Here is a 28,000-nt window from a genome sequence, read left to right as displayed (position 1 = left end):
TGACAGATGAACCTAACTGCAACGTCAGAAACCTGAGATAACGCCGATCCCGGTCGTTTAACTACTTAGATGCCACGGTCGCTTCAGACCTTAGAAGGAGGGGGTGTCCCCCCTCCCCCCGCGACATGATCACGGAGTACCGATGGTTGCCACCCTTCCGCTCTGGCAGGGCTTAATAGGAGCCAGTTAAGGTACTATACACTGAAAAACATAAGTATTGCAGCATATTGTGCAAGCGACCAAACGTTCGCTCGTTCAAGTCTTGTAGGGGGGCTAAAAGGGAAGAGAAAAAAAAAAGGATTATAAAGGTTTTTTTTAATATACCAAAAAAAGTTAAAATGAAAATAAATCCTTTTCCTGATAAAGTAATGTTTTTACATAGTTGTTATCGCCGCGTCCATAAAAGGATATTAAACTTGGGTCCATTCCTGACAAAGTGGGTGGAGGGGTTCCTCATTTACAGAATCAAATCCTCCCCCCCTTCCCATTTGCCAAAATTTATCTAGAATATCGATAGTGTCTAGTTTTGTATTAGGAATCTGCTCCTGGGTTTGGACCCTTTGCCCTGATGTTCCTTGCTGGCCCCATGCGTAAATAGGTCGGGGCAGCGTGTTCTTCCTATAGAGGACGTCTTCAAGGATCAGCGGTTTACGGGACATTGGTAATATATTATACAGATCTCTCTCACTCGCACATCCCACCTCTGCACTATATATAAAGGCATTCGTTAGGAATAGGATGGTAAATCGTCCTGGAAGCAAAGAAACCCAGATGACGCGCCACATGTGAGTCTCCTATTATTCACTACGGAATTTAATTTAGAATTAATTATTTTTTTATAACGGATTAAAAAGCTGAAAAATCACCAGTAAATATAAATCATGAAGGGGTATTACGGTTTCTACAAATAAAGGTTATTTATTGTATAATAAAGTTATACAATTTTTCGATATATCGTTTTTGTATCGATTCTTCAGTTTATTAAAATCTCTGCTTGCTGTCATTCCATAGAAATCTTCATCAATGTTTACTTCCAGTGCACACGCACGCACGCACACGCACACACGCGCGTGGCTTGTTACATTACAGTAATCAGAACTCTGTATTGTAACGAACCTTGCACCTGTGTGAACATTGTAACCAAGTCTGTGCTACTCATTGAAATTGGCTAAACTACAGATGCCATAATCTTTAGTGGCTTGGCTTGGTTACAGACAGGAACCTTTTACAGCGTATCATGAAATATTGAGTGACTTTGTAAATACTTTGCTTGTACATTTTCTTCTCCAATCACAGCCAAAGCTCAATTCTGAGTTCTACTGGTTTCCTGTTGCGAGGACAGTGCATTGAGGGAGCCTGGGCGATAGCTGCACAATAGGCTAAGCTGTAAGATCACATGGCTTACTGCATAGTGCATATAAACGGTCCGTTTACAAGGGAAACCAGCATCATTTTGAAAGCAGCTCTGGATGTGACTGGAGTATATGTCATAAAGTAGAATAGGTAAATCTATGTATTTGCAACATGACCGATTTTAAGGCTTTAAAGGGTTCCTGTAATCAGAACAGGCCAGTTTTTAACTATGCGATGTTGCAAAATAGGAACGGCTTGGTTACGGCCATGCCCACTACAAAGTTTGTCCAAGTTAAATTAACATTTAAATAGCGAGAACGGTCGCCAAATATGAAAACATTTAGCAATATTAACATCTATTGATGAGAGTGACGCCACCAATTTGGGCTGCCAATTTATTGCACAGTGGCATATCACAGCTACATATACAAGTAATGAAATGGAGAAAACAACAGTCCTTTATGAGACAACCCTGAATGGACATTGTAATCATAGATTCATTGTCTAATATAAGTTCTGAATTATCACCTAAGGGCTGCATCTCCAAAAAATGAAATTAATCAAAGCTTAATTAGTAAAATCGGGACCTACAATTAAAGAGCCAGTACAACCCACAGGACCGAAATATAGAATGGGCAAAAAGGGCACTTTTTCTAGAGCCATGACCATATGGGACTAAACCATTCTACCACCACATGTGGGGCTCTGCTACAATAGACCGAGCATTGGAGAACAATAAGGCTGGGTTCACACGACCTATTTTCAGGCGTAAACGAGGCGTATTATGCCTCGATTTATGCCTGAAAATAGGGCTACAATACGTCGGCAAACATCTGCCCATTCATTTGAATGGGTTTGCCGACGTACTGTGCAGACGACCTGTCATTTACGCGTCGTCGTTTGACAGCTGTCAAACGACGACGCGTAAAATGACTGTCTCGGCAAAGAAGTGCAGGACACTTCTTTGCAACATAATTTGAGCCGTTCTTCATTGAAGTCAATGAAGAGCAGCTCAAGATTTACGAGCGTCAAAGACGTTTCGCATAATGCGAGGAGCTTTTACGTCTGAAACGACGCAGCTGTTTTCTCCTGAAAACAGTCTGTCTTTTCAGACGTAAAAGCAAGCTAGCGTGTGCACATACCCTTAGGGTATGTGCACACGAGAAGTGCCTTTTACGTCTGAAAAGACAGACTGTTTTCAGGAGAAAACAGCTGCGTCGTTTCAGACGTAAAAGCTCCTCCTCGCATTATGCGAAACGTCTTTGACGCTCGTAAATCTTGAGCTGCTCTTCATTGACTTCAATGAAGAACGGCTCAAATTATGTTGCAAAGAAGTGTCCTGCACTTCTTTGCCGAGACAGTCATTTTACGCGTCGTCGTTTGACAACTGTCAAACGACGACGCGTAAATGACAGGTCGTCTGCACAGTACGTCGGCAAACCCATTCAAATGAATGGGCAGATGTTTGCCGACGTATTGTAGCCCTATTTTCAGGAGTAAATCGAGGCATAATAAGCCTCGTTTACGCCTGAAAATAGGTCGTGTGAACCCAGCCTCACTGCCGAGCAGCCATCAGGTGCCCTTATCTGCTCACAGCTTTAGATCTCTTAATATGGTAGCATTATAAAAGGACCTATTGTCACAATCTCCTCCAGACTGCTTTCTGTTCCATGTAAGGCTATTGAAAACCAATTGTCTATGCCTCTTCCTTCAATAGGCTGGAGTTTGCACACTGCCAGTGACATGCTGCATGCTGCTGCACAGGGCACAGTCTGCAGCCTCTCCTGTGCCTTTTCTTGCACCTGCATTTGTGACTACAGCATCCGGTTTACAATTTAGAATTATCTACATAACTATCGCTTCTGATACAATCTGGACATACCTCCCTATGCGATGCCTAGGCAAGGCCTCAGGAGACCTATAGATATCATAGCTACTGCCTGCAGAAATACGAAGATCAGGCAAAGAAAGGCACCATGTAAGGCTTCGTTCACACCTGCGCTAGGATCCCGTTCTGATGTTCCGTCGGAACGGTACCCTGACTGACACAAACGGAAAGCAAAGGTCTCCGTTTCCATCACCATAGATTTCAATGGTGAAGGATTCGGTGCCAATGGTTTCCGTTTGTCTCAGTTGTGAAGGGGTTCTGTTGTTTTGACGGAATCGACTACGCTATTGATTCCGTCAAAACGACGGAACCCTTGCACAACTGAGACAAACGGAAACCATTGGCACCGGATCCGTTACCATTGAAATTAATGGTGATGGAAACGGAAACCTTTGGTTTCCGTTTGTGTCAGTCAGGGTCCCGTTCTGACGGAAAGCTCAGACGGAACGCCAGAACGGAACCCTGACGCAGATGTGAACGAAGCCTTAAGAAGGGATAACCAGTGCCTCCAAAGACTGGAATACTCGGTCTTGCTCAAGATTTTCCGCCATGTTGAAAAATTTCCATATAATGATCAATCTTATTTTATTTATTTTTTGCTTACTGGGGTCTGAAGAATTCAAGCGGACGCCAACCTGTCCATGGCCACCATTACTTTAAGTGCATAAAGCACAAAAATGGATGCAGTATCATATCAAAATGTGTGATTTTATAGGGTGATTTGGGAAGCAGTAGGGTAATAATATAATATAATACAAGTCTTGTCATGAACATCTTCAAGAGGACAGACCGATCACTGTTTAGGCAGTTGAAGATGCTTGTGTGTGTCTTGGCAGGTTCCTCTCCAATACTTGTAGAATTGAACACTTAGGTCATTCATGTAAAAGGAGATTATTACGGCATTAGTAGATTCACGATCCTCAGTCATGGAGAACAAGGAGATGAAGTATCGAGATGTGAGATACTGTGTTGAACGTCCCGTGTTTCACGAGCAAGAACTGGGGGAATCATTGCCCAGTTCCACGAGCACCATTCAGTCCCTCGTCGGTGCAGCCAAACGTAAAGTCAGGTAAGTGGGCAATCGACCATTATTTTTAAGTAGATGACCTGCATTGTTTTATTATTTATATGTTGCAATCATTAAAAACAAGCATTGTGATTTCTTTGAAGATGGGGTCCCATTATACAACCAAAGGATTGGGCACCTTCCACTAGTTGTCCATAGAAGAAAGGGCAACATACAGGGGCGTGACTAGAAAAGACTGGGCCCCATAGCAGACTTTTGACTGGGCCCCTCCCTCCGCTGGGTATCACACAACCCCCCCCCTTGTAGATAGTGCCTCCCTATAGATTCCACCACACAGCGCCCCCCTATAGATAACGCAATACAGCCCCCCTGTAGATCACCCCATACAGCCCCCTGTATATAATGCCATACAGCCCCCCCCCTGTAGATAATGCCATACATCCCCCCCCTGTAGATAACGCCATATAGCACACCCCCCCCCAAAAAAAACAAAAAACGGCTTATAGTTTGTCCTACAAAAGACATGTATCCCCTATCCACAGGATAGGGGATACATGTGTGATCGCTGGCAGCGATAAGGAGAACGGGGGACCGAAAGTCCCCTGAAGTTCTCCATGACAAACCTCTGACTTCCAGAGTCTGCGCAGCTCAATAAAAATGAAAGGAGCGCTGGTCACGCATGCGCAACCGGTGCACAATTCATTTCTATGGAACTGCCAACAGACCCCGGAAGTCCGAGGTTTGTCATGGAGAACTTCGGGGGACTTTCGGTCCCCCGTTCTCCTTATCGCTGGGCGTCCCAGCGATCACACATGTATGCCCTATCCTGAGGATAGGGGATGCATGTCTTTTGTATGAATAACCCCTTCAGTGGCGTCGCGCTGTAGGAGCCATAGCAGCTGCTAGCGGAGCCTCCGGCTACGGCTGCTATAGCGGTATTTACGCCACTGGCAACATAGCAAAACTCAAAATAGGTGCACCACCATAACTCCTTCTCGGGACAGTAGGGTCCGGCAATTTTTTAGCATGCTCACACAACCAGTCTTCTCGCGCCATTGTTTGCCTATGGATAGTAAGAGCCCCGAGCAGATTCACATCACGCATCATGAAGACTAGCCACCATGCGCCCCATTGCTATTGCAGCAGCTACCTCTATGTTATATGCCATAGACTGTGTGACACTAATGGGATTTGTAAGAATGCACAAAATATGTATCAGAAACTGCTAAAAACATTTTTATTCTAATGTGTGGGGAATTCAAGGACCAGATGCAGCACTGGTAGTGCCATCTGATGTATAATGAGCAGTTGCATGACTATAGGGTGTGCAGAGGCACCTGGGCCTTGAAACTTCACACTACATTTCTGATTAGAAGGATATTGATGGACTACCAAATGTGTCAAATATTCATCATCATCCACCATCATCATCATCATCACACATCCTGGTCTACTTTCTAGATGTTCTGGATCAGCAGCAAAAGCCACGTTGTTTCATTTCCTCCCGATTCTCCACTGGCTTCCTCACTATCCAGTCAAGGAATGGTTTCTGGGGGATATTGTGTCTGGGATCAGCGTAGGGATCCTTCAGCTTCCACAAGGTAAAGTTATTTTGCCACAAAATGAAGTTAAAACTGACTACCGTGTTCCTATAGACTGTTCTAGCAGGGCCTGACTAACCCACCGAGGACCGACGCCCCCCCCACTGTGGACTAATGCAAGTCCACCACCATATTCTAGGCACCCTCCTAGTTAATCTGTATGTTATATAGAAGATGGACTGACTGAGCATAGATGTAAAAATTATTTTTACCTACCCACACTGTAAAAAAAAAAAAAGTCCTTACTATTTGCATCTAGTAGTTCCCCGGGCATGGCATATTACCTGGTATCCAATGGTTAATTATCTGCCCCTTTATTCCCATATTATTCACCTTTTCAACGGAAAGTAAAATGCAGTCAGCCAAACACATGAACCTTCCTGTTGCTGCACCAATCAGATATCAATGTAGGGAAGAAGGAGCAGCTGTCAATTGACAGTCACTTCCTTCTATGGATTTTATAGCCCTCCCATTTATATTAGGCATCTGTCCGTAGGTTTTCCTTCACCTGGGGCAAAGCCTCCGATCTCTGCTCCCTGTATCTAAATACCCTGTCCAAGGTAAAGAGACTTGTTGGCATCCCCAGTACTCGGGTACCTGTTAGTCACCGTTGCTACGCCGCTGGTTATATGAGCTATGACCGATGTTGAGCGGAATTATTACATGACAATACTATACACTCGGACAGTTTATTACACACAGTTCTGGTTCCACCCTTAACAATCTTTCCCTTTTCTCGTCCACAGGTTTGGCGTATGCTCTTCTGGCCGGTGTGCCGCCTGTTTTTGGACTATATTCCTCCTTTTTCCCGGTGTTTGTTTATTCTTTTTTTGGCACCTCTAGGCACGTGTCAGTGGGTGAGTTACTGCAGAAATTGTATGTAAACTAAAAAAGTAAATACTTGGTAAAATGAACTTTGGATGAACCACATGTAGGGTTTTATTGAAAGCTAGCTTACTATTAGTTGATACATGCTGCAGTATATGGTATATGTGGCCATGGATCCACTAAAATCGATGAGTTGATTAGTACCAAAGGGGTCTGGCTGTTCACCGTGCGCTGGAAACAGTCAACAAGCTTGCCGACAGACATTACACTAACTGTTTAGCTGAGCTCCTATAATATAGTTTGTTTTTACTACATCAGTTTACTGTACTAGTATAAAGAAGACACTTCTTAGAATGTAAATCAATAAAGCAAGCTCTGTGTAGAGACCGAACAAGCAGGGAATACTATAATACAGGATATAACTCAGGATCAGTACAGGATATGTGACGTATGTACACAGTGACTCCACCAGCAGAATAGTGAGTGCAGCTCTGGAGTATAATACAGGATGTAACTCAGGATCAGTACAGGATAAGTAATGTAATGTATGTACACAGTGACTCCACCAGCAGAATAGTGAGTGCAGCTCTGGAGTATAATACAGGCTGTAACTCAGGATCAGTACAGGATAAGTAATGTAATGTATGTACACAGTGACTCCACCAGCAGAATAGTGAGTGCAGCTCTGGAGTATAATACAGGATGTAACTCAGGATCAGTACAGGATAAGTAATGTAATGTATGTACACAGTGACTCCACCAGCAGAATAGTGAGTGCAGCTCTGGAGTATAATACAGGATGTAACTCAGGATCAGTACAAGACAAGATATAATGTATCTACATATATATATATATATGCAGTTATAGGGAAATAGAGTCAGACGTTGTACAACAGCGGGACTGGTTTGGGTTTGGATTATGCGTTTTGCTTTCCTTCCAGGCAGTTTTGCCGTGGTCTCGATCATGGTCGGCAGCGTCACTGAGTCTCTGGTACCAAATGACAACTTTATATTGCCAGGAAATGAAACGGTCATCGATACCGTAGCAAGAGACAAAGCCAGAGTGGAGCTGGTGGCTGCAATCACTTTACTGGTGGGGTTATTCCAGGTAAGGGTCTCTGTTGGTCAGGTCATTGTCGGGAGCTGCATGTGGCTGCTATAGGGGCCCCTGGAGATAGGGTGACCAGCCCAGGTTGGTTCCATGGTGCACAGAATTTATCCTACCCCTCCTCCAAGTTTTGCTCGTTTTTATTCTAAAGCAGCAATCTTCTTCTGTTTCCTGCAGCCGGAGCCTGTGTAGCACGGGGAGGCAGTCTGTCACATAGCAAATAGAACGAGTGGTCACTCAGACAGGAAGTCCAGTGGTTGCTAGGTTACCCTGAACCCTGCAGAACTAGGCAGATTTACTACTCAAGATTTGCTAAACGTAGGACTACAACTCCCAGGGGAACTGTAATTAAAATGCAGCCATTTTGTTATATCTATTTCTGGGAAAGCTGGATGGCAACCAATATGGCCGCCATTACAGTGCCCAATAAGGTCTTCACCCAGAAACAGATATAACAAAGATCTAGCCAAGTAGAATTTTTCACTACTTGACAAAAGGGTGAGTGACTCAAGGACTTGGGCTCGTTAATTGACTAATTCAGAGATGTAAATTATAAGCATATGATGACATATGTGAGTAATTATGGTCTTTTTTGCAGCTTATCCTCGGACTTGTGCAGTTTGGGTTTGTGGTCACTTACCTCTCAGAGCCGCTAGTCCGGGGGTACACCACCGCCGCTACAATTCACGTTACCGTCTCCCAACTGAAGCATATATTTGGCCTCCCTCTGAGTGAAAGGTCACATCCTTTGTCGCTGATTTATGTGAGTTTCTTATTCCGTTTTTTAGGAATATTGGACTGGATCGAGTGTCAGTGTTTGTCTTCTTAAGCTGTATTAATATAAACGGATACAGCTAGGAACATTCCAGTTTTCCTGTTGATTTAAACAAGAATGTTTTTATTCACTGACAGCAAGCAGCTGTATTGTCCTAGTCTTATTGTTGCAGCTAAAGATAATTCCTTTCTATAACAAATAAACCAGACGCATCGGCCTCATTTATTAAAACCGTGTAACAGCCAAACTGCCCATAGCAACCAATCAGAGCCTATTTCTTGAACTGCTGTGGAAAAATGAAAGCTCCACTGTGATTGGTTGTTATAAGCCTCATTTATCAACCAATCACAGTGCAGCTTTCATGTTTCCACAGCAGTTTAAGAAATGTAAGCAAAGCTCTGATTGGTTGCTATGGGAAACAAGGCCAGTCCTTCTGTCAGACCAGTTTGATAAACGACGACCATAAAATCCCCACAATCTTCATTTTATATATTGTGTATTCTGGCCTTGGCCTCCTATATGGACAATCACTATGGTAGTCTTGGCCCATTGGTGTTGTTGTTTTCCACAGAATCAGAATGCCATTAAAAGTTGCATTGTTATTTAAAGAGGCTCTGTCACCAGATTTTGCAACCCTATCTCCTATTGCAGCAGATCGGCGCTGCAATGTAGATTACAGTAACGTTTTGTTTTTTTTCAAAACGAGCATTTTTGGCCAAGTTATGACCATTTTTGTATTTATGCAAATGAGGCTTGCAAAAGTCCAAGTGGGCGTGTTTAAAGTAAAAGTCCAACTGGGCGTGTATTATGTGCGTACATCGGGGCGTTTTTACTACTTTTACTAGCTGGGTGTTCTGACGAGAAGTATCATCCACTTCTCTTCAGAACGCCCAGCTTCTGGCAGTGCAGACACAGCGTGTTCTCGAGAGATCACGCTGTGACGTCACTCACTTCCTGCCCCAGGTCCTGCATCGTGTCAGACGAGCGAGGACACATCGGCATCAGAGGCTACAGTTGATTCTGCAGCAGCATCGGCGTTTGCAGGTAAGTCGATGTAGCTACTTACCTGCAAACGCTGATGCTGCTGCAGAATCAACTGTAGCCTCTGGTGCCGACACGATGCAGGACCTGGTGCAGGAAGTGAGTGACGTCACAGCGTGATCTCTCGAGAACACGGCTGTGTCTGCACTGCCAGAAGCTGGGCGTTCTGAAGAGAAGTGGATGATACTTCTCATCAGAGCGCCCAGCTAGTAAAAGTAGTAAAAACGCCCCGATGTACGCACATAATACACGCCCACTTGGACTTTTACTTTAAACACACCCACTTGGACTTTTGCAAGCCTCATTTGCATCAATACAAAAATGGTCATAACTTGGCCAAAAATGCTCGTTTTTTAAAAATAAAAACGTTACTGTAATCTACATTGCAGCGCCGATCTGCTGCAATAGCAGATAGGGGTTGCAAAATCTGGTGACAGAGCCTCTTTAAGATCACTTCCGCCCTCCTACGGCTCTGCCTGTGTAAGGGAATGTTCACCCGGCTTATTTTCAGCTGGTTTTCGGGCCGTAAACCCTCCCAAAAAACGGCTAAAGATGCAGAGGCTGAACACCTCCAAACATGTGCACATTGATTTCAATGGGAGAAACGGTGTTTCATTCCCACGGGGCGTTTTTATACGCGGCCTTTTGTAAAAATGACGCGTAAAAAAACGCCCCGTAAAAAAGAAGTGCATGTCACTTCTTGAGCCGTTTTTGGAGCCAATTTTGTCTCAATAGAAAAACAGCTCCAAAAACGCATTTTAAAAAAATGCTTAATGCTTTAAAAACGGATGAAAATCTGGGGCTGTTTTCCCTTGAAAACAGCTCCGTATTTTACAGGCGTTTTTTGTTTAGCGTGTGAACATACCCTAAGAGCTTATTCACATGAGCGTGTTTCACCTCCGTGTTATGCGCATTAAAACAACAGGCGTCACACATTCCTATGTAATTCAATGGGGCCATTCAGACAATGTGTTTTTCACGCAGCGCGTGTCCGCTGTGCGAAACTTACGTACTAAAAAACGCTTGACATACAGATGACATCCGCGCATAAAAAAAAAAACTCAGACGCGCATCGTACACGGATGCCATACGGAACCGCAACGCAGGAAAAACGCTGCATTTTTTATGCGTGCACAATGGACACGCTCGTGTTAATTAGGCCTTATAGCTACAGTAGTACTGCGTACTAACAAAACATTTAAATCCAATACAGCGGCCCACCGGAAACACACATTTTAATCATACTTGCCAACTTTTGAGAAGGAACAGCAAAGAGATTTACAGAGTGGCGTTTGAAACGGCACGCGCGCCATTTTTTTTTCTGATACCCCACCCAATTATATAGGACACACACCCAACCTATTGCATTTGATCCTCTTTTTTCATACCCCAAAACTAATACAGACCCCTTAAACTAATACAGAACACAAAGGGGAGTAACCAGTGTCTGACCCCCTCTCAGATCAGAACCCCAGACATTAAAAAAAAACAAAGCTTTTACTCATTGCTCCTCCGTCTCTTCTCCACAGGAAGTCCCCCCCGGGTTCCCCTCAGGCTGCCACATCAGGTCCCGTCTGTGCCGCGGCGCATACACCGTCCAGCATGTTGCACGCAACGCAGCACGTAACGTCCAGCGTCAGGACCTTGTATACAGCCGGCACAGACCGCCTGATATATCAGCCTGAGGGGATCCGTGATGGGCCCCCTCCCGACCGTGGTTGCACCCCTTGCAACCGGGATTGTTATGCCACTGAGAACACACAGAAGACCCCTAAATAAATAGACCCCAGAAATAAATACAGGACTAGACCGCTTAAACAAATTTAGACCCAGACAGGAACCCCTAAAGGAGTACAGACCACTTATATACATACAGATCCAGACCCCAATACAGACCTCAAACCTACAGACCCCAAAGAAATACAGCCCCCAGAACTTAGACCAGACATGCAGATATTCACCTCACCCGGACCACCGAGGTTCTGCTGAACAGGACTTCATATCATATCACAGATGACCGTGGTACCACAGAACGGGTCCAGGTTTTAACACTGGGCCGAATAAAGGCTGGGGGGCAAAATTTTGGTAAGGACCCCATCCCACCTACCTGATCGCTATCGCAGCATCGTGTCCTCGTAATAATCGGTCCCTGGTAATACAAAAGCTACGGCCACATTACAACCGTGAGAAAACAGCCTAAGTTATTAAAGATCATCGGGTATGGATATTATATTCTTACTTTCTCTTCAGTCTTTAGTCAGTTTGTTCGGCAGAATCCACAAGACAAACATTGGCACGTTGGTCGTGAGCCTCATCGCCCTGGTTTTCCTTTTTGCTGTAAAAGAAGTCAATCAGAGGTTCCAATCCAAATTATGTATGCCCATCCCTATAGAACTGGTGGTGGTAAGTAAATATTTCTCTCTACGGGTCATGTGTATATCTTCCGTCTCGCCGCGTCGCCATTAGCCCCGTGTACCCCTGAGGACGCTACTCAGTAGCGAAACATGTCGGGGGGGCTTTCTAATTTTTAAATCCTATCACTGACCGGTTTCACTTGGTTATCCATTTAGTAGACCATTGTCAAACAATTTAACTTACTACACTTGCTAATGCGTACCTTATTGGTAGCTATTTCAAGCCTGCACCACAGGCAAAATATTGTTATCCGGTCATCTGACAGTGAGAATTTTAAATTTGTGTATGTTGTCGTCTTGCTATAAGTAGCTAATAAAGATATACTTTTAATTTTTCTGTAGGGTAGTTGGGAAATTAGGCTGGTCGCCTGAGGGCGACACTTTCTTTTCCTGCAATTCATTAATGTGCCTGCCAACTACCTGGGGTCGTTTTCATCTTTTTGTGTTCTATAATGCTGGGTTAATTACCCGTTATATGACCCCGTTCCTAACTGGAACAACTTACTGAGCGATTAGTGTATTCGTTTTGATATGGCAGGGTTTTTGTCTAAAAGACCTAATATAGAGACACTGTCGGCTGATGCTGCCATCGTTTTCTCCGTTGAGAACATCCCATTGCACCAATTTGATGTATCAACAGCCTTTAGGGATCTTCAAAAAACATATCAAAAATACGTACGATCCTGTTGGGAAGTGGCCAGCTTAGAGACCTATATACAACAAAAAATAGTATATAGGGGTCTAAGAATCAATATTTCACCTAATTCTTATAGGGATAATACTACCTTTATTAAAGGCTGGGAAGAACTCCTTACTGATAGCTCCATACGTATGCTTCAGTATTTGTTGGACTTTGAGAGACAGAACTACAGTAAGATTAGTGTTCAATTAGAGAAAGAAATTGAAGATATACAGGTTTTTCATTCTTGCCCTGAATTTAGCATATCTGAAATTAAATTGCAAAAAAATATTGAAAAATTACAGGGAGAAATTAAGGAGCGGAAACACCGGAAGTACATTCGTGACCGCAGGGATTTTGACTTGGGACAGGTTTATACATATAAAACTAACTCATATCCTACCTCAAAACGTACTACTGTGTACACAGATTTCTCAGAATCGGACACTTCTGGTCCGGAGGAACCGAGACATATTGACAATTTAAGATTGGGCACGAAACGCAAAATCAGGAATAGTAGACTTAGTCTACCTAAACGAACATTTACTACATCTAAACAAATAAGTACTAATTACCCTAATCGTGCGTCAGGATGTCCATCTACTACTTCCAGCTTTTTGTCTATGCCTTCTGCATCCTCCTCAACATCTATACCAAATATTACGAACACTCCGATCAATCATATACAGTCACGTTTAAATCTGAGTCAGAACCCTGGGGACAACATGGCCAATTCTGTCGCCGGCCCCCGAGCTACTTTTCCTTTTTTAGGCCCACCCAGTCTAAACTGGGGGACCAAACCTTAACATTAAATACATTTTTATCAAAGGACGAAGAGTTGCAAATATTCAATTTATCCTCTAGTCATCTGAATACACATCAGTTAACTCTACTGAAGAAGGGCCTTTCCTATACCCCTACACCAGGTTTCGATGAATTTATATGGGTCAAGGACATAAACCTATTCGCAAGAAAATTGGCCTTGTATAAATATTTTAAGGGCAATGTTTCAGATGTTGCTCGACAAGACCGTTTGGAGTCTAACACCCTGAGGGACTTGGAAGGCCTCCTCTATGAGAGTGAATTTGGTGTCACTGATGTTGTAGGGCCACTCTCATCACTACGTCCTAAGTCAAAATTAACTCCCCCCTTCTCTCAATTTAGTCATATTGACACTTTTGTCAGAATGGTCTGTAACGATCTCAAAAAACTGAAGGGTGGTAGATCTAAGATCTTTGGCAATCTTAGTGACAATGAGAGAATGGCACTGGATGATCTGTGTAAAAATGACAACTTAGTCCTGAAGCCCTCTGATAAGGGGGGCAATATAGTGGTGATGGACCGTACTGACTATGTCAGTATGGTCCATAAACTACTGGATGACACTACCACCTACGCCATCTTGGAAAGTAACCCCACGGCTACCTACTTACCTGAATTGTACAATCTCCTTAATACTGCCAAGAATGACAACCTCATTACCACTGATGAGTTCAAATTTCTTTATAATGCTACTCCCACCTTTGCAACTTTTTACGCATTACCTAAAGTCCACAAAGCAGTTCTTCCTCTCCCTGGGAGACCCATTGTGTCGGGTAATGATAACTTGACCCAAGGTATTAGCCTCTATGTGAACGAAATATTGTCACCTTTCGTTTCCTCTTTATCCTCATATCTTAAGGATACTAAGGACACCGTCACCAGGATCCATGAGATCAATGTCACCTCCACTACAATGATAGCGAGTATAGACGTAGAGTCACTGTATTCTAATATTCAGCACAATTTGGGACTCACTGCTGTAAAATATTATTTGAGCACTAAAGGTACTCAATTCCTACAACATAACAATTTTGTGTTATCACTTTTACGTTATTTACTCACACACAACTATTTCACTTTTGATAAAGTATATTATCATCAAATTAAGGGCACGGCTATGGGCACTACTTGTGCACCCACTTATGCGAATCTTTTCCTGGGGTGGTGGGAAGACACTATGGTTTTTTCCGATGATTTAATTTTTTTCACTTCACATATCTCCTTTTGGGGTAGATATTTAGATGACATCCTCATCCTTTGGGATGGGGATGTCAAAACTTTCACTGACTTTATGTCTATACTCAACACGAATCATATAGGCATGAGATTCACTTATGAGATACATGATCATGTCATTAATTTCCTTGATCTTAAGATCTCTTTGGATCCTGGTGGCGGTGTCCAAACTGACATATTTCGAAAGGCCACAGCTACAAATAACTATTTACATTGGGAAAGTCATCATCCCCCAGCCCTTAAGAAAGGGATACCTATAGGCCAATACCTGAGAGCGAAACGGAACTGCTCCAGTGAAGCATCATTCCAACTGGAGTGTGATAAGTTGTTTCATAAATTTAGAGCAAGAGGATACCCTAAGAAATGTTTGCATAGGGCCTACGCTAGGGCAAGGGCTGCTCCGAGAACTGACCTTCTGTCCAATAAGGAAACTATAGTTGCTAAAACCGGATCATCCAGTGCCATTCGTTGCATTGGCACCTTTGATGCCTGTTCCCCTCAAGTTTCCCAGATTCTACGGAAGCATTGGGATATACTTATCGCTGACCCAGACTTGGAGGGGGCAATCTCTGAGAGTCCTAGCATTACCTACCGCAGGGGGAAAAACTTACATGACCTTTTAGTACATAGTCATTATTCAACTATAACTAGCACTCCATCTACATGGCTTACATCGTCAGTAAAGGGATTTCATCCCTGCGGTAGGTGCTCTTTCTGTTCATATATGCCCACTGTTAAGGATTTCATTAACCCGACCGATGGCAAAACCTATTCTGTCAAACAGTTTCTCAACTGTCAGAGCAAAGGGGTTGTCTATATTGCTAGATGCCCATGTCCTAAATTGTACGTGGGAAAAACAGTGCAAGAATTGAGAAGACGTGTATCCAGACATCTAAGTACCATCAGGCTCAAGGAGGACACCACCCTCTCGAGACATACCCACGAGTACCATGGGGGCAATTCAGGGCTGCTTAAATTCTGGGGGGTTACCCAGATTAAAATGGGCCCCAGAGCAGGTAACCTTGACCGCAGACTCCTACAGGAGGAAGCGCGGTGGATTTACCGCCTTAACACCATGTCTCCTAGGGGTCTTAACGAGGGTTTCACTTTCAGTGCCTTCCTATGAGCCTTTCTGGACCTATTCTATCATCAGTAAAATATAGTGGATACTTTATTGACACTGTTCCATTTACTTTCTACTTTGAAGTTCTTCTCCCTGCCGTATCCTCTCCAAGGTATTGTAATATTTTGGGGATTATTTCACTGTCCCCACACTTTAAGTGTAGGGGTCTTACATACATGTGTATTCTATCCACTCTTATGACGATTATTACACAATATGGCGACATATTAAGAATTATTTTTATGGGGGACGGTACTTACTGTTCCTCTATTTATGAAAAGGACTTATCTCTCTTGATGTGGACCCTTTTTATTATGCCGTACTGGGTGGATCTGTTGCATTAACTTATTATAGGTTGATGCTTTCCTGTCATTCTGGTGGCGTAGTGATGATGGGGTGGGTTTTTTGTTCCCTTGTCATTATATGTGTCATCCTTCGTCCGAGTTACATCAAAGTCGCTTTGCGCATGCGCCAATGAGCCGTGCACTTGTCATGCACGCCTCGTTTATTTCCGACTTGGTAATATTTTTAAAAAAAATTTACTAAATTATACTAAATTTAAAATCATCTGTTTACGTTAATACCTTTATTTTCACTTATTTCTATAATTCACTTACCAACTTTTCTATGTACATAGACTGTCGGTTGCACCTACGTTGCCTCTGTCGTTAACTGATGGTAACTTGCTATTCTTTTTCTGAGTCAGTGTAAACGATATCTGCGCATGCGCCGTCTGGCGCCGCTATACTTAGGTGACACACACAGACTAAGTCCGATTTTGTTCCTCTGCGCCTGTGCCATAGCCCTTGCGCTATTGGTTAAACTCATATAGTTTTTCATTTGTTGTGTTTCCCTCTCCACGCTACGGACATGTTACCTTTGACAGGATTGGCTGTTCTGCTGACACACCCTCACTAAACGTCAGTTACTGGCCCATATCAAGAGCTTCCGTCTCGCCGCGTCGCCATTAGCCCCGTGTACCCCTGAGGACGCTACTCAGTAGCGAAACATGTCGGGGGGGCTTTCTAATTTTTAAATCCTATCACTGACCGGTTTCACTTGGTTATCCATTTAGTAGACCATTGTCAAACAATTTAACTTACTACACTTGCTAATGCGTACCTTATTGGTAGCTATTTCAAGCCTGCACCACAGGCAAAATATTGTTATCCGGTCATCTGACAGTGAGAATTTTAAATTTGTGTATGTTGTCGTCTTGCTATAAGTAGCTAATAAAGATATACTTTTAATTTTTCTGTAGGGTAGTTGGGAAATTAGGCTGGTCGCCTGAGGGCGACACTTTCTTTTCCTGCAATTCATTAATGTGCCTGCCAACTACCTGGGGTCGTTTTCATCTTTATGTGTATATCCAGTACTGGGTTCATTTACTTTCTGATACAATAAAGGTCAAATTATATCCCACCCCCATGTATAGCTAGGTCCCCTATTAGGAAACTAAATATTTATCCACAAGGTGGAGCTTAAGAGTATTGTATAAGAATACTGCCCATAGTCTTTTATTTGTTTCTTAACAGCACACCATGTGGTTAGGAGTGGTATTGCAAGTACAGTTTATTCACTATTTCATAGTTTAGGTTTGTTAAAATAAAATTAATATATTGAATGAAAAAATAGTTATGTGTTTATAGTTCCCTTTTGCACCTACAGCTGGTCATCGAGGACAATTGTTCTATTGTATGAGGTGAATCTGCAGCAGCTCATATTGGAATCTCCTTCTGTTACATGGTGTTATATAAGGTCAATATATTACATAATTAACATGACTCATCTGTGCTCATATCTTCTGTCTACCAGCTCATCATTTCTACTGCAATATCATATGGAGTGAATCTTCATGGAAATTATGGCGTAGGCATTGTGGGAGAAATTCCTACTGGGTATGTGACTTTGAATTAAGGGAAATTCTACTAAGATCTTCCTACTTGTTCACCCCCATATTTATGTACTGTTTAGGAGGCAGTATTATAGTGATTATATTATTGTATATAGGGGGCAGTATTATAGTAGTTATATTCTTGTATATAGGGGGCAGTATTATAGTAGTTATATTCTTGTATATAGGAGGCAGTATTATAGTAGTTATATTCTTGTATATAGGAGGCAGTATTATAGTAGTTATATTCTTGTATATAGAGGCAGTATTATAGTAGTTATATTCTTGTATATAGGGGGCAGTATTATAGTAGTTATATTCTTGTATATAGGAGTAGTATTATAGTAGTTATATTCTTGTATATAGGGGGCAGTATTATAGTAGTTATATTCTTGTATATAGGGGGCAGTATTATAGTAGTTATATTCTTCTATATAGGGGCAGTGTTATAGTAGTTATATTCTTGTATATAGGAGCAGTATTATAGTAGCTATATTCTTGTATATAGGGGGCAGTATTATAGTAGTTATATTCTTGTGTATAGGGGGCAGTATTATAGTAGTTATATTCTTGTATATAGGAGCAGTATTATAGTAGTTATATTCTTGTATATAGAGGGCAGTATTATAGTAGTTATATTCTTGTATATAGGGGCAGTATTATAGTAGTTATATTCTTGTATATAGAGGGCAGTATTATAGTAGTTATATTCTTGTATATAGGGGCAGTATTATAGTAGTTATATTCTTGTATATAGGGGGCAGTATTATAGTAATTATATTCTTGTATATAGGAGCAGTATTATAGTAGTTATATTCTTGTATATAGGGAGCAGTATTATAGTAGTTATATTCTTGTATATAGGGGCAGTATTATAGTAGTTATATTCTTGTATATAGGGGCAGTATTATAGTAGTTATATTCTTGTATATAGGAGCAGTATTATAGTAGTTATATTCTTGTATATAGGAGCAGTATTATAGTAGTTATATTCTTGTATATAGGGGCAGTATTATAGTAGTTATATTCTTGTATATAGGGGGCAGTATTATAGTAGTTATATTCTTGTATATAGGAGCAGTATTATAGTAGTTATATTCTTGTATATAGGAGCAGTATTATAGTAGTTATATTCTTGTATATAGGGGTAGTATTATAGTAGTTATATTCTTGTATATAGGGGCAGTATTATAGTAGTTATATTCTTGTATATAGGGGGCAGTATTATGGTAGTTATATTCTTGTATATAGGGGGCAGTATTATGGTAGTTATATTCTTGTATATAGGAGCAGTATTATAGTAGTTATATTCTTGTATATAGGAGCAGTATTATAGTAGTTATATCCTTGTATATAGGAGCAGTATTATAGTAGTTATATACTTGTATATAGGGGTAGTATTATAGTAGTTATATTCTTGTATATAGGGGTAGTATTATAGTAGTTATATTCTTGTATATAGGGGGCAGTATTATGGTAGTTATATTCTTGTATATATGAGGCAGTATTATAGTAGTTATATTCTTGTATATAGGGGGCAGTATTATAGAAGTTATATTCTTGTATATAGGAGGCAGTATTATAGTAGTTATATTCTTGTGTATAGGGGCAGTATTATAGTAGTTATATTCTTGTATATAGGGGCAGTATTATAGTAGTTATATTCTTGTATATAGGAGGCAGTATTATAGTAGTTACATTCTTGTATATAGGAGCAGTATTATAGTAGTTATATTCTTGTATATAGGAGCAGTATTATAGTAGTTATATTCTTGTATATAGGGAGCAGTATTATAGTAGTTATATTCTTGTATATAGGGGCAGTATTATAGTAGTTATATTCTTGTATATAGGAGCAGTATTATAGTAGTTATATTCTTGTATATAGGGGCAGTATTATAGTAGTTATATTCTTGTATATAGGAGCAGTATTATAGTAGTTATATTCTTGTATATAGGAGCAGTATTATAGTAGTTATATTCTTGTATATAGGAGCAGTATTATAGTAGTTATATTCTTGTATATAGGGGGCAGTATTATAGTAGTTATATTCTTGTATATAGGAGCAGTATTATAGTAGTTATATTCTTGTATATAGGAGCAGTATTATAGTAGTTATATTCTTGTATATAGGGGCAGTATTATAATAGTTATATTCCTGTATATAGGAGCAGTATTATAGTAGTTATATTGTTGTATATAGGAGCAGTATTATAGTAATTATAGTCTTGTATATAGGAGCAGTATTATAGTAGTTATATTCTTGTATATAGGGGGCAGTATTATGGTAGTTACATTCTTGTATATAGGGGGCAGTATTATGGTAGTTATATTCTTGTACATCTGTATTTTAATTATCATTCTCTGTTACAGGTTGCTAGCGCCAACCGTACCCAATGCTGAATTTTTTGCAAATGTTGCAGGGAATGCCTTTGCCATTGCTGTGGTTGGATATGCTATCACTATATCTATGGCTAAAATGTTTGCAATGAAGCACGGTTATAAGGTAGACAATAACCAGGTACGTTTTATCACTTTTATTTTTGTTTCTTTTTTAAAAGTTACTCTCAGTCTTGTAGCTCTGATATAATTTTTTACACTTCATGGAGATCATAGATCATGTTCTATGAGCAAATACTAAAGATACGGAATAGAAAACAAGAATATGACAAACTCCTCAGTGGTTATGGTTAGATATAGACTGGGAAGGGGCAATCAATATATGGATGCAATCATTGTACGGATAAGGCTACATGCACATGTTGCGTATTTTGCTGCGGAAAATACGCACCTAAACAAGCGTTTTTTGATACGTTTTTTTCGGTGCGTTTTTTGGCCCGTTTTCCATTCATTTCTATGAGGCTGTCAAAGTTAACGCTCGGCAGCCTTATATGAACGAATGGAGCGGTGGTCGAGCATGCGCATTCCTATCGGGGACCCAGTAACGGCAAAGTAATTCAATTTTCGTGATCGGTGGAGGTCCTAGCGGTCAGACCCCCACCGATGAGATATTTATTGCCCATCCTGTGGATAGGCGATAAATATTGATTATGGGAAAACCCCTTTACGTTATACATTAGAAATGTAACCCAGGTAATAGCGAATTATAATAACCCTCCAGTATCCATTATCTGATAGTAACACGATTTTTATATTTTCATTCCCCCTCTAAGGAGCTGATTGCACTCGGGTTAAGTAATCTCACCGGCAGCTTTTTCCATTGTTTTGCCGTCACCTCATCCATGTCCAGGAGCCTTGTACAGGAGAGCACAGGAGGGAACACTCAGGTAATGATAGGAGAACATGGCAGAGGCCAGAGTACCATAGAGGCAGCGAATGCATCTACTATGGGGCCCTTAGAGAAAGAGGGAGAACAATCTAATTTGGTCACGTCCCCATTTTAACGTGTGGTTGGAACCTGTATAGGGATGTGGTCTAAAGAAGGAAAGGGAGACACTGCCAACCTATAGAAGGGAAGGGCATACATGGCAGTAAATCAACGGCATAGCTAGGGGTCTACCAAGGCAACTTGTCCCGGGCGCAGAATGTGGAGGGGGTGCGGCAGCGATCCCTTCCACATTTAAGAAAAAAAAAAAAAAAGATTTGATTTATCTAATAGATAATGGCCAGGATACGTACCCTCCTCACTGCCGGGCTCCTTTACAGCTCCGGGGGCTGCAGCAGTGGGTCCTGATGCCATCCAGCGTTAGGACGTAGTGTGCCGTGGGATCAGGACTCCGTGCTGCGGCCCCCTAGAGCTGAGGGGACGGGACAGTGGAGGGTAATTATATGGTCTGGTGTCTGAACTTTTATTTTATTTGGCTGGTCTGGAGTCTGAATTCAAGATCTCGGCTTACTGTCATTAAATGTTTTGTTTACATCCAAAAGCTAAAAATTGCCATGATTATGTCGTGCTCTCACAGGTCCAGGGCTCGTTACAGGAGGGAACTCTTAACACTGTAACGAGCCCAGCACCTCTGCGAGTAGGACATGTTCGAGGTGGGTTTTCAGCCTATTAATGTAATATAATGTTTCTCCCAATAAACTATGTCATAATTTTCAGATTGCTGGATCGGTTTCTGCCATCATTATTTTGGTGATCATTCTCAAGGCGGGCGAGCTCTTTACTTGTCTTCCTAGGGTAAGAATTTATTCGCTTATAGCTGTCATATTGGTTGTAATCCAGCTTTGCCAGGAAAGGATAAAATTACTCTAGAACTAACGTTTACTGGAGATTTTTATTTTAGTGTAAAAGTATATTCACATGGGGCAGTCATATTGTGGTTTCTGACACTATTTTTTTTGCAAATTCGTAGCAGAAAGCACCGTGTGAATATACCCTTGATAAGGCCTTATTCACACGAACGTATAATACATCCGTGCTACGCGCGTGGAAATCACGCGCGTCGCACGGACCTATGTTACTGAATGGGGCCGTCCAGACTGTCAGTGAATTTCACGCAGCGTATGTCCGCTGCGTGAAACGCACGACATGTCCTATATTTGGCCGTGTTTCGCTCTGCACGCACCCAGTGAAGTCAATGGGTGCGTGCAAATCGCGCTCGGCACACGGAAGCACTTCCGGGTGCTGCGCGTGATTCGCGCAACAGCAGTAAAAACAATGAATGAAAACAGAAAAGCACCACGTGTTTTTCTGTTTGTAATCATAAAACCAGTGTCATCATGATGCCGGCTGCGCGAATAGCACGCAGCCGCGCACCTTATGCTGTTGACACACGGACCTTTTGCGAGCGCAAAACGCAGCGTTTTTTTGCGCACGCAAAACGGACACTTCCGTGTGAATAAGGCCTAAATGTTCTGTAATTGTAGATGCAATAGAGGTTGTAATGGGTCCCTATGTCTGTTCAACTAGACCTGTAACAGAACGGCAGAGCAGGGGTGCACGGATTTTATGGTCCTCAATACCACAATCATGTAAAAACACTAGATTGTGCTATACAGGGTCACATAATCATACAGATGTAGCAGAGCAGAGTTTGTAATTTGTCTGACATTTATTGATTCTGATTGGACTGTGAGTAAAACGATCACATTATCTTAGCTCAGGGAGTTAGGCTTCATGCACACGACCGTGCCCATAATTATGACCCGTAATTACGGGCACAACCGCAGACAATGATTTGATTGCATTAAAAACAAACCATTGTAATCATTTTCTACATCTGTATGTAGTGGTCCATTTTTATAACGTGATATTATAGATTTTTTTTGTTTTCTCTAAAGGCAATACTATCCTCCATCGTCATAGCCAACCTGAAGGGCATGTACAAGCAGTTCATGGATATACCCCTCCTATGGCGGACCAACAGGTATGATCTGGTGAGTAACACAATCACACAGCTGTAATCGCTCTTATATAGCGCTAACATATTCCGTACAGACATTGTCATCACTATCGTACTATGGGGTTTATGGGTTTGATTTGTGGGTCACCATTTTCATGAAATTTGTGGAGAACCCAAAAAATATTGTGTGTATGTATATAATTCTAACTTACAGTTCAGTTATCTGAAGTACCAATAAATAAAACCAAAAGATGGCCACCCTGCTTTCCCTGGCCCCTGAACATCTATGGCATACCCCCCCCCCTCCAGCTTTCCACGGATCCCGAACAGCAAATGAGTTTTTTTGGTTACTTTTTCCTACTATCTACTACTGCATTGTTACATCACCTCATTCGCCCCTACTGCAATGCATTTGTGTCAGTCTTTACTGTAGTTCTAACATTTTATTCACAAACCGTGAAGCTTAGGATAAACAGTCTTTCCCATTGTGAAAGAGTTAATTGCCTGCACAGTTACATTTAGCTGTAAAACTAATTTAAAAACTGGCAGTGAGACATCTGCCGATAAATATTTCTACTTAGAGCTGCCAAGAATGTTGTTTTTCACTTCTGTTTATTGTGATGCAGGGAGATGTATTGTGTTATATTTGCCGTCTTTGTTGATACATGCGAAATGGCAGGAAATTACTGTAATAAGATTGCTGTTAATTATGGTGCATCTCAAAGACTGATAGACGCCTCCTGTTGCAGCTAATATGGCTTGTGACCTTCCTGTCAACCATCTGTCTAAACCTGGACATCGGACTGGCTGTCTCTGTCGTATTTGGACTGTTCACAGTCACTTTTAGGACTCAGTTGTGAGTTTTATAATATTTTCATTATATATGTGGGGCGCTCTGTGTTTCTGGTTGAAACAATATGTTTTTTTTCTGCCTGAAGTCGCCACTAGGGGGAGCTCATAGTTTATGTATTCATGCAGCTTGTATGGAACTCAATGTGAGATTTAAAATCTGTATGCAGTGAGCTCCACCTATTGGCAGCTGCAGGTAACTACTATGGCAATGTCATGGTAAGCAGGGAAAAAACATTTCATTGGCCAGGCCTCTTCTCACCACTGGCCACATAGCAGTCATATACACTGCCTCCTTGGGGTACATAATAATGACACACTGACACGTAATGTTCTTTGTATGGTATTATATGATGATTTTATTATGAAGATTATATTACAAACTATTATCTGCACATAATATTTTTACTGTCGCAGGCCTCATTACTCCATTCTGGGACAAGTTGCTGAGTCTGATATCTACAGAGATGCTGAAAAAAATACCTTGGTAAATAACACGGGCAACCCAGACATATTACAGGATGGCCATTGCATACAAAAGATAATATGCCTGAGGTCCGGGCTAAATCTTGGCAACCATAAGGGTATGTTCACACAGCCTATTTACGGACGTAATTCGGGCGTTTTTGCCCCGAATCACGTCCGAAAATAGCGCCGAAAATAGCGCTGACAAACATCTGCCCATTGAAAGCAATGGGCAGACGTTTGTCTGTTCACACGAGGCGTATATTTACGCGCCGCTGTCAAATGATGGCGCGTAAATAGACGCCCGCGTCAAAGAAGTGACCTGTCACTTCTTTGGCCGTAATTGGAGCCGTTATTCATTGACTCCAATGAATAGCAGCGCTAATTACGGCCGTAATGGACGCGGCATTCAAGCGCCTGCACATGCCGGTACGGCTGAAATTACGGGGATGTTTTCAGGCTGAAACATCCCCGTAATTTCAGCCGTAACGGACGCCCTCGTGTGAACATACCCTAACAGTCCCTATAGGGCTTGTCAACCAGCTTTTAAAAAGACCAAGAATAGGTTGTTATTTTTCAATATGGTCCAGGGGCACACACGGGGAGATGGGCTGCATAGCAAATGTCAGAATTGTCTCCACTGAGAGTTCCACCAATTGTACATCACAAAAAATGAAGGCCCTCCCGTTATATTAGCTTTAATCTGCACTATCATGGGGCTTTTTTCCAGTTCAGAATTCTGTGCTGACTAATTTCAGATTATATCTGTATAGGGGGATCTCCGGTTTTTCTGACTTGATAAATTATATGATTCTGACTTCCTGCAGCCACCACTAGGGGGAGCCAACAATGACAACCTCCCTGGGCACTGCGGTGGCTTCCATTATATTTGACCTTTGAAAATTCAGCATGAATTAGACCAAGATAATTCTGGGAGAAATAAACAGAATATGACAGGACTTGTCAAATATGGAGAACTCAAGGACTATTCATTCCAAATAGATAAAGTTTTTTGTTTGTTTTAAGGCCAGAGAGATCTCCGGTGTAAAGATTTTCCAATCAAGTTCACCCATTTACTTCGCCAATGCAGAACTGTATGCAAAATCCTTGAAGATTAAGGTAGATGTTTGGTGTCTGAAGAATGAGGGACATAATAAGATCCTCAAATTGTTGTTATGATTCTCAGATTGCAAAAAAAATGATTTTTTTTTAGATGGGGGTGAATGTGGACAAACTGATAGAGAAGAAGAAGAAAGCCATTCAGAGGAGAAGCAAAGGCCTGCAGAAAGTCATCAATTTGGCCAAAGTCATTCTGGCTAAAACACAAAAGGTGAGGGGAGACACAGGTGTAACTGGTAACTGCATTTAGGCTCCTCATGGGAGGGGTCAAACATATCAACCAATCAGATTATTACTTTTAATTCTGAACCGCATTACAAAAATAGCAGCGAGATGGCACAGACAGGCTGGGTTCTCCAGAGCAAGAGACACTCTGTAATGACAGGGATAGGGAAACAGACAAGTGAGTCCTAATCTACCCGCCACTCAGTCCCTGCCTACTTGCAACGACCCGCCCTAGGCGACGGGGTACAACTGGGCGACGGTCCCTACACTCAGTAAGTGCACGACAGACAACCAGACAAGGAAACACAGAACAAAGGGAAACGGGGCAGTTGCCCACGGCAACACCGTGAGCAACAAGAGTAGTAAACGAGCCGAGTCAAACCAGGAGAGTACGAGGTGCCAAACGCAGAGCAGGAGAGTAGTGAACAAGCCGAGTCAAACCAGGAGTGTACGAGGTACCAAACGCAGAGCAGAAGAGTAGTCAGTAAGCCAGGGTCAATACGAAGCAGGGACAAGTAGTTCAAGAAGCTGCAGCAGGGCCAGGAAACCAACAGAGAAGAATCACAAGCAAGGAGGAACAGGAAAGGCAGGTATAAATAGACAGAGGGCGGGAGCTAGCTCCGTCTAGCCAGGCTGTGATAGGCTCTCCCACTCCTAAGCCTGCCATCCTGAGTGGTGGAAGATGGAGTCAGTCTCACAGACATAGAAGCAGGTGCAGACTGATTACCTATACAGAAGCTGTGCCTGGCAGATCCTTAACACACTCCTTGTAACCGTGCTCCATTATATAGTCAATAGATGAGGGTCCTTAAAGGGAGACAATTCTCTAAGGGTATCTGAAAATGGATTGTTGTAGGTAGACCATACACTAGAAGAAGTATAGTGTTAATTGTCACTCAACTAAGAAATCGCTGAATAGAATTTGACAGAAGATACATCAAAGGTGATTTTTTTTTTAGGTGTATCATGTTCATAGTGAAATATTTTTGTCGTTTATATTCTGTCCAGGGAAGTGGATTGGAATTTCTGACAAACAAAGAAGGATTGATGGGAAGTTTGAAGACTCTGAGTGAGTCCATCCCACAGAGTCCTGTCACCCTCCGCTCGTTGGGTTTGGAGAAACTGGACTTCCATGCCCTTGTATTGGACTTTTCAGCCGTCAGTTTCATAGACACCGTAGGAACGAAAATGTTGAAAAATGTAAGTGAAAATTGATATAAATGGAACAAAACTAAAAAAAAAAAGTGATTTTTTTGTTTTGTTTCTTTTCAAATATTGGGCCTAATGCTATTTGAGTTCTTTTTATTTTTCCTTTTTAGATTTTCAAGGAATTCCGAGAGATTGAAGTCGAAGTATATATTGTAAACTGTCCCTGTAAGTTGCCACATTTTCTAGAATTGTTTGAATTTCGATCAGTCTCTAGTGATAAATTTAGGAAATAATAATTAAAGGGAACCGGTCTCCAGCATTCACCTATTGAACTCTACTCACCCCTTGCTGGCCGCTGATGTCAAAAGTTAATTGCCGTTATCCCCTCTCCTAAACTCCTCCTCTAACCGTAATTAACGGTCTGCAAACATTTTGCGCCTTTTATGGTAATAATCCGGCAATCTCGTTCTTTCCTCTTCTTATGCCCGCTCACCGCAGAAAACTGGCCCGCCCTGAATGCCAATATCTCGTCTGAGATAGCGCGCATGCGCCGTCATGTATGGTCCGACACCCTGACAATGAATCTGTTCTTTTCTTGCAGCTGCTGTGCTACGACAACTCGAGAACAGCAATTTCTTCAATGAAAACATTACGCAGGCCTCAATTTTCGCTTCAATCCACGACGCCGTTTCCTACGTTTCTAACGGACAAAGCAGCGAGTCCAGCTCCTTGTCAGAAATAACTGCAATTTAACGGGATACTCTGCAGTCTATAAACTCACCAGGATACGGAGACGGCAGCAAGATGTATATGTGCTTATGTATCGTGTTATCATATAGGACTTATGTAAGGAATGCAGGTCCGGTTTTAGACAAAGTGTGGCCTTGGGCAAAATTAAAAGTGGGGACCCAAATCTGGAAATATTGTACCGACAAGTATTAGTTTTGTTTTTTACCGCTTCATCAGCGGCACATAAGACAAATTTCGCTAAGCAGGCGGAACACGTGTTTATCTGGTATTCCCTTTCCGGACATTTATGGCATAGTCACAGGATAGCCCACTGTCTGCGGGAGATCTGTGTACCAGAAACAGTGTAG

General features: G+C 41.9%; 1 protein-coding gene and 1 long non-coding RNA gene across 4 annotated transcripts in view; one reads left to right on the top strand and one right to left on the bottom strand.

Annotated features, from left to right (window-relative positions):
• The window catches only part of LOC142656824 (uncharacterized), a 53,858-nt gene extending 45,048 nt beyond the window's left edge, over positions 1-8,810 (bottom strand). Inside the window, exon 1 of the long non-coding RNA XR_012849763.1 lies at positions 8,446-8,810. This is a non-coding gene — a long non-coding RNA (uncharacterized LOC142656824). The remainder of the gene's footprint in view (positions 1-8,445) is intronic.
• On the top strand, positions 1-27,830 carry LOC142656822 (solute carrier family 26 member 6-like). 3 transcript variants are annotated; one of them, XM_075831751.1, is made up of 19 exons: positions 3-191; positions 4,078-4,310; positions 5,730-5,869; positions 6,616-6,726; positions 7,639-7,805; positions 8,404-8,568; positions 11,872-12,024; positions 17,711-17,793; positions 20,164-20,311; positions 20,964-21,077; positions 21,854-21,931; positions 23,035-23,130; positions 23,846-23,952; positions 24,363-24,432; positions 25,437-25,529; positions 25,624-25,740; positions 26,763-26,954; positions 27,074-27,128; positions 27,505-27,830. In XM_075831751.1, the coding sequence occupies exons 2-19, from the start codon at positions 4,168-4,170 to the stop codon at positions 27,654-27,656; spliced, it is 2,184 nt and encodes a 727-aa protein (XP_075687866.1). In that variant the 5' UTR covers positions 3-191; positions 4,078-4,167; the 3' UTR covers positions 27,657-27,830. The 3 variants fall into 3 exon arrangements, with proteins under 3 accessions (XP_075687868.1, XP_075687866.1, XP_075687867.1); XM_075831752.1 differs by lacking the exon at positions 3-191 and adding an exon at positions 715-785; XM_075831753.1 differs by lacking the exon at positions 23,846-23,952 and having other exon boundaries at positions 1-191; positions 23,035-23,120.
• The last annotated feature ends 170 nt before the right edge of the window (positions 27,831-28,000 follow it).

This window comes from Rhinoderma darwinii, chromosome 7 (genome assembly GCF_050947455.1).
Source record: "Rhinoderma darwinii isolate aRhiDar2 chromosome 7, aRhiDar2.hap1, whole genome shotgun sequence".
NCBI lineage: Eukaryota > Metazoa > Chordata > Amphibia > Anura > Rhinodermatidae > Rhinoderma > Rhinoderma darwinii.
This window is presented reverse-complemented; position numbering and strand designations above follow the sequence as displayed.

Coding starts and splice junctions, on each gene's coding strand:
- LOC142656822 (XM_075831751.1), top strand. CDS start 4,168: ATGGAGAACAAGGAGATGAAGTATCGAGATGTGAGATACTGTGTTGAA. Junction 4,311..5,729: donor GCAGCCAAACGTAAAGTCAG/GTAAGTGGGCAA, acceptor TCTACTTTCTAG/ATGTTCTGGATCAGCAGCAA. Junction 23,953..24,362: donor GTCACTTTTAGGACTCAGTT/GTGAGTTTTATA, acceptor TTACTGTCGCAG/GCCTCATTACTCCATTCTGG.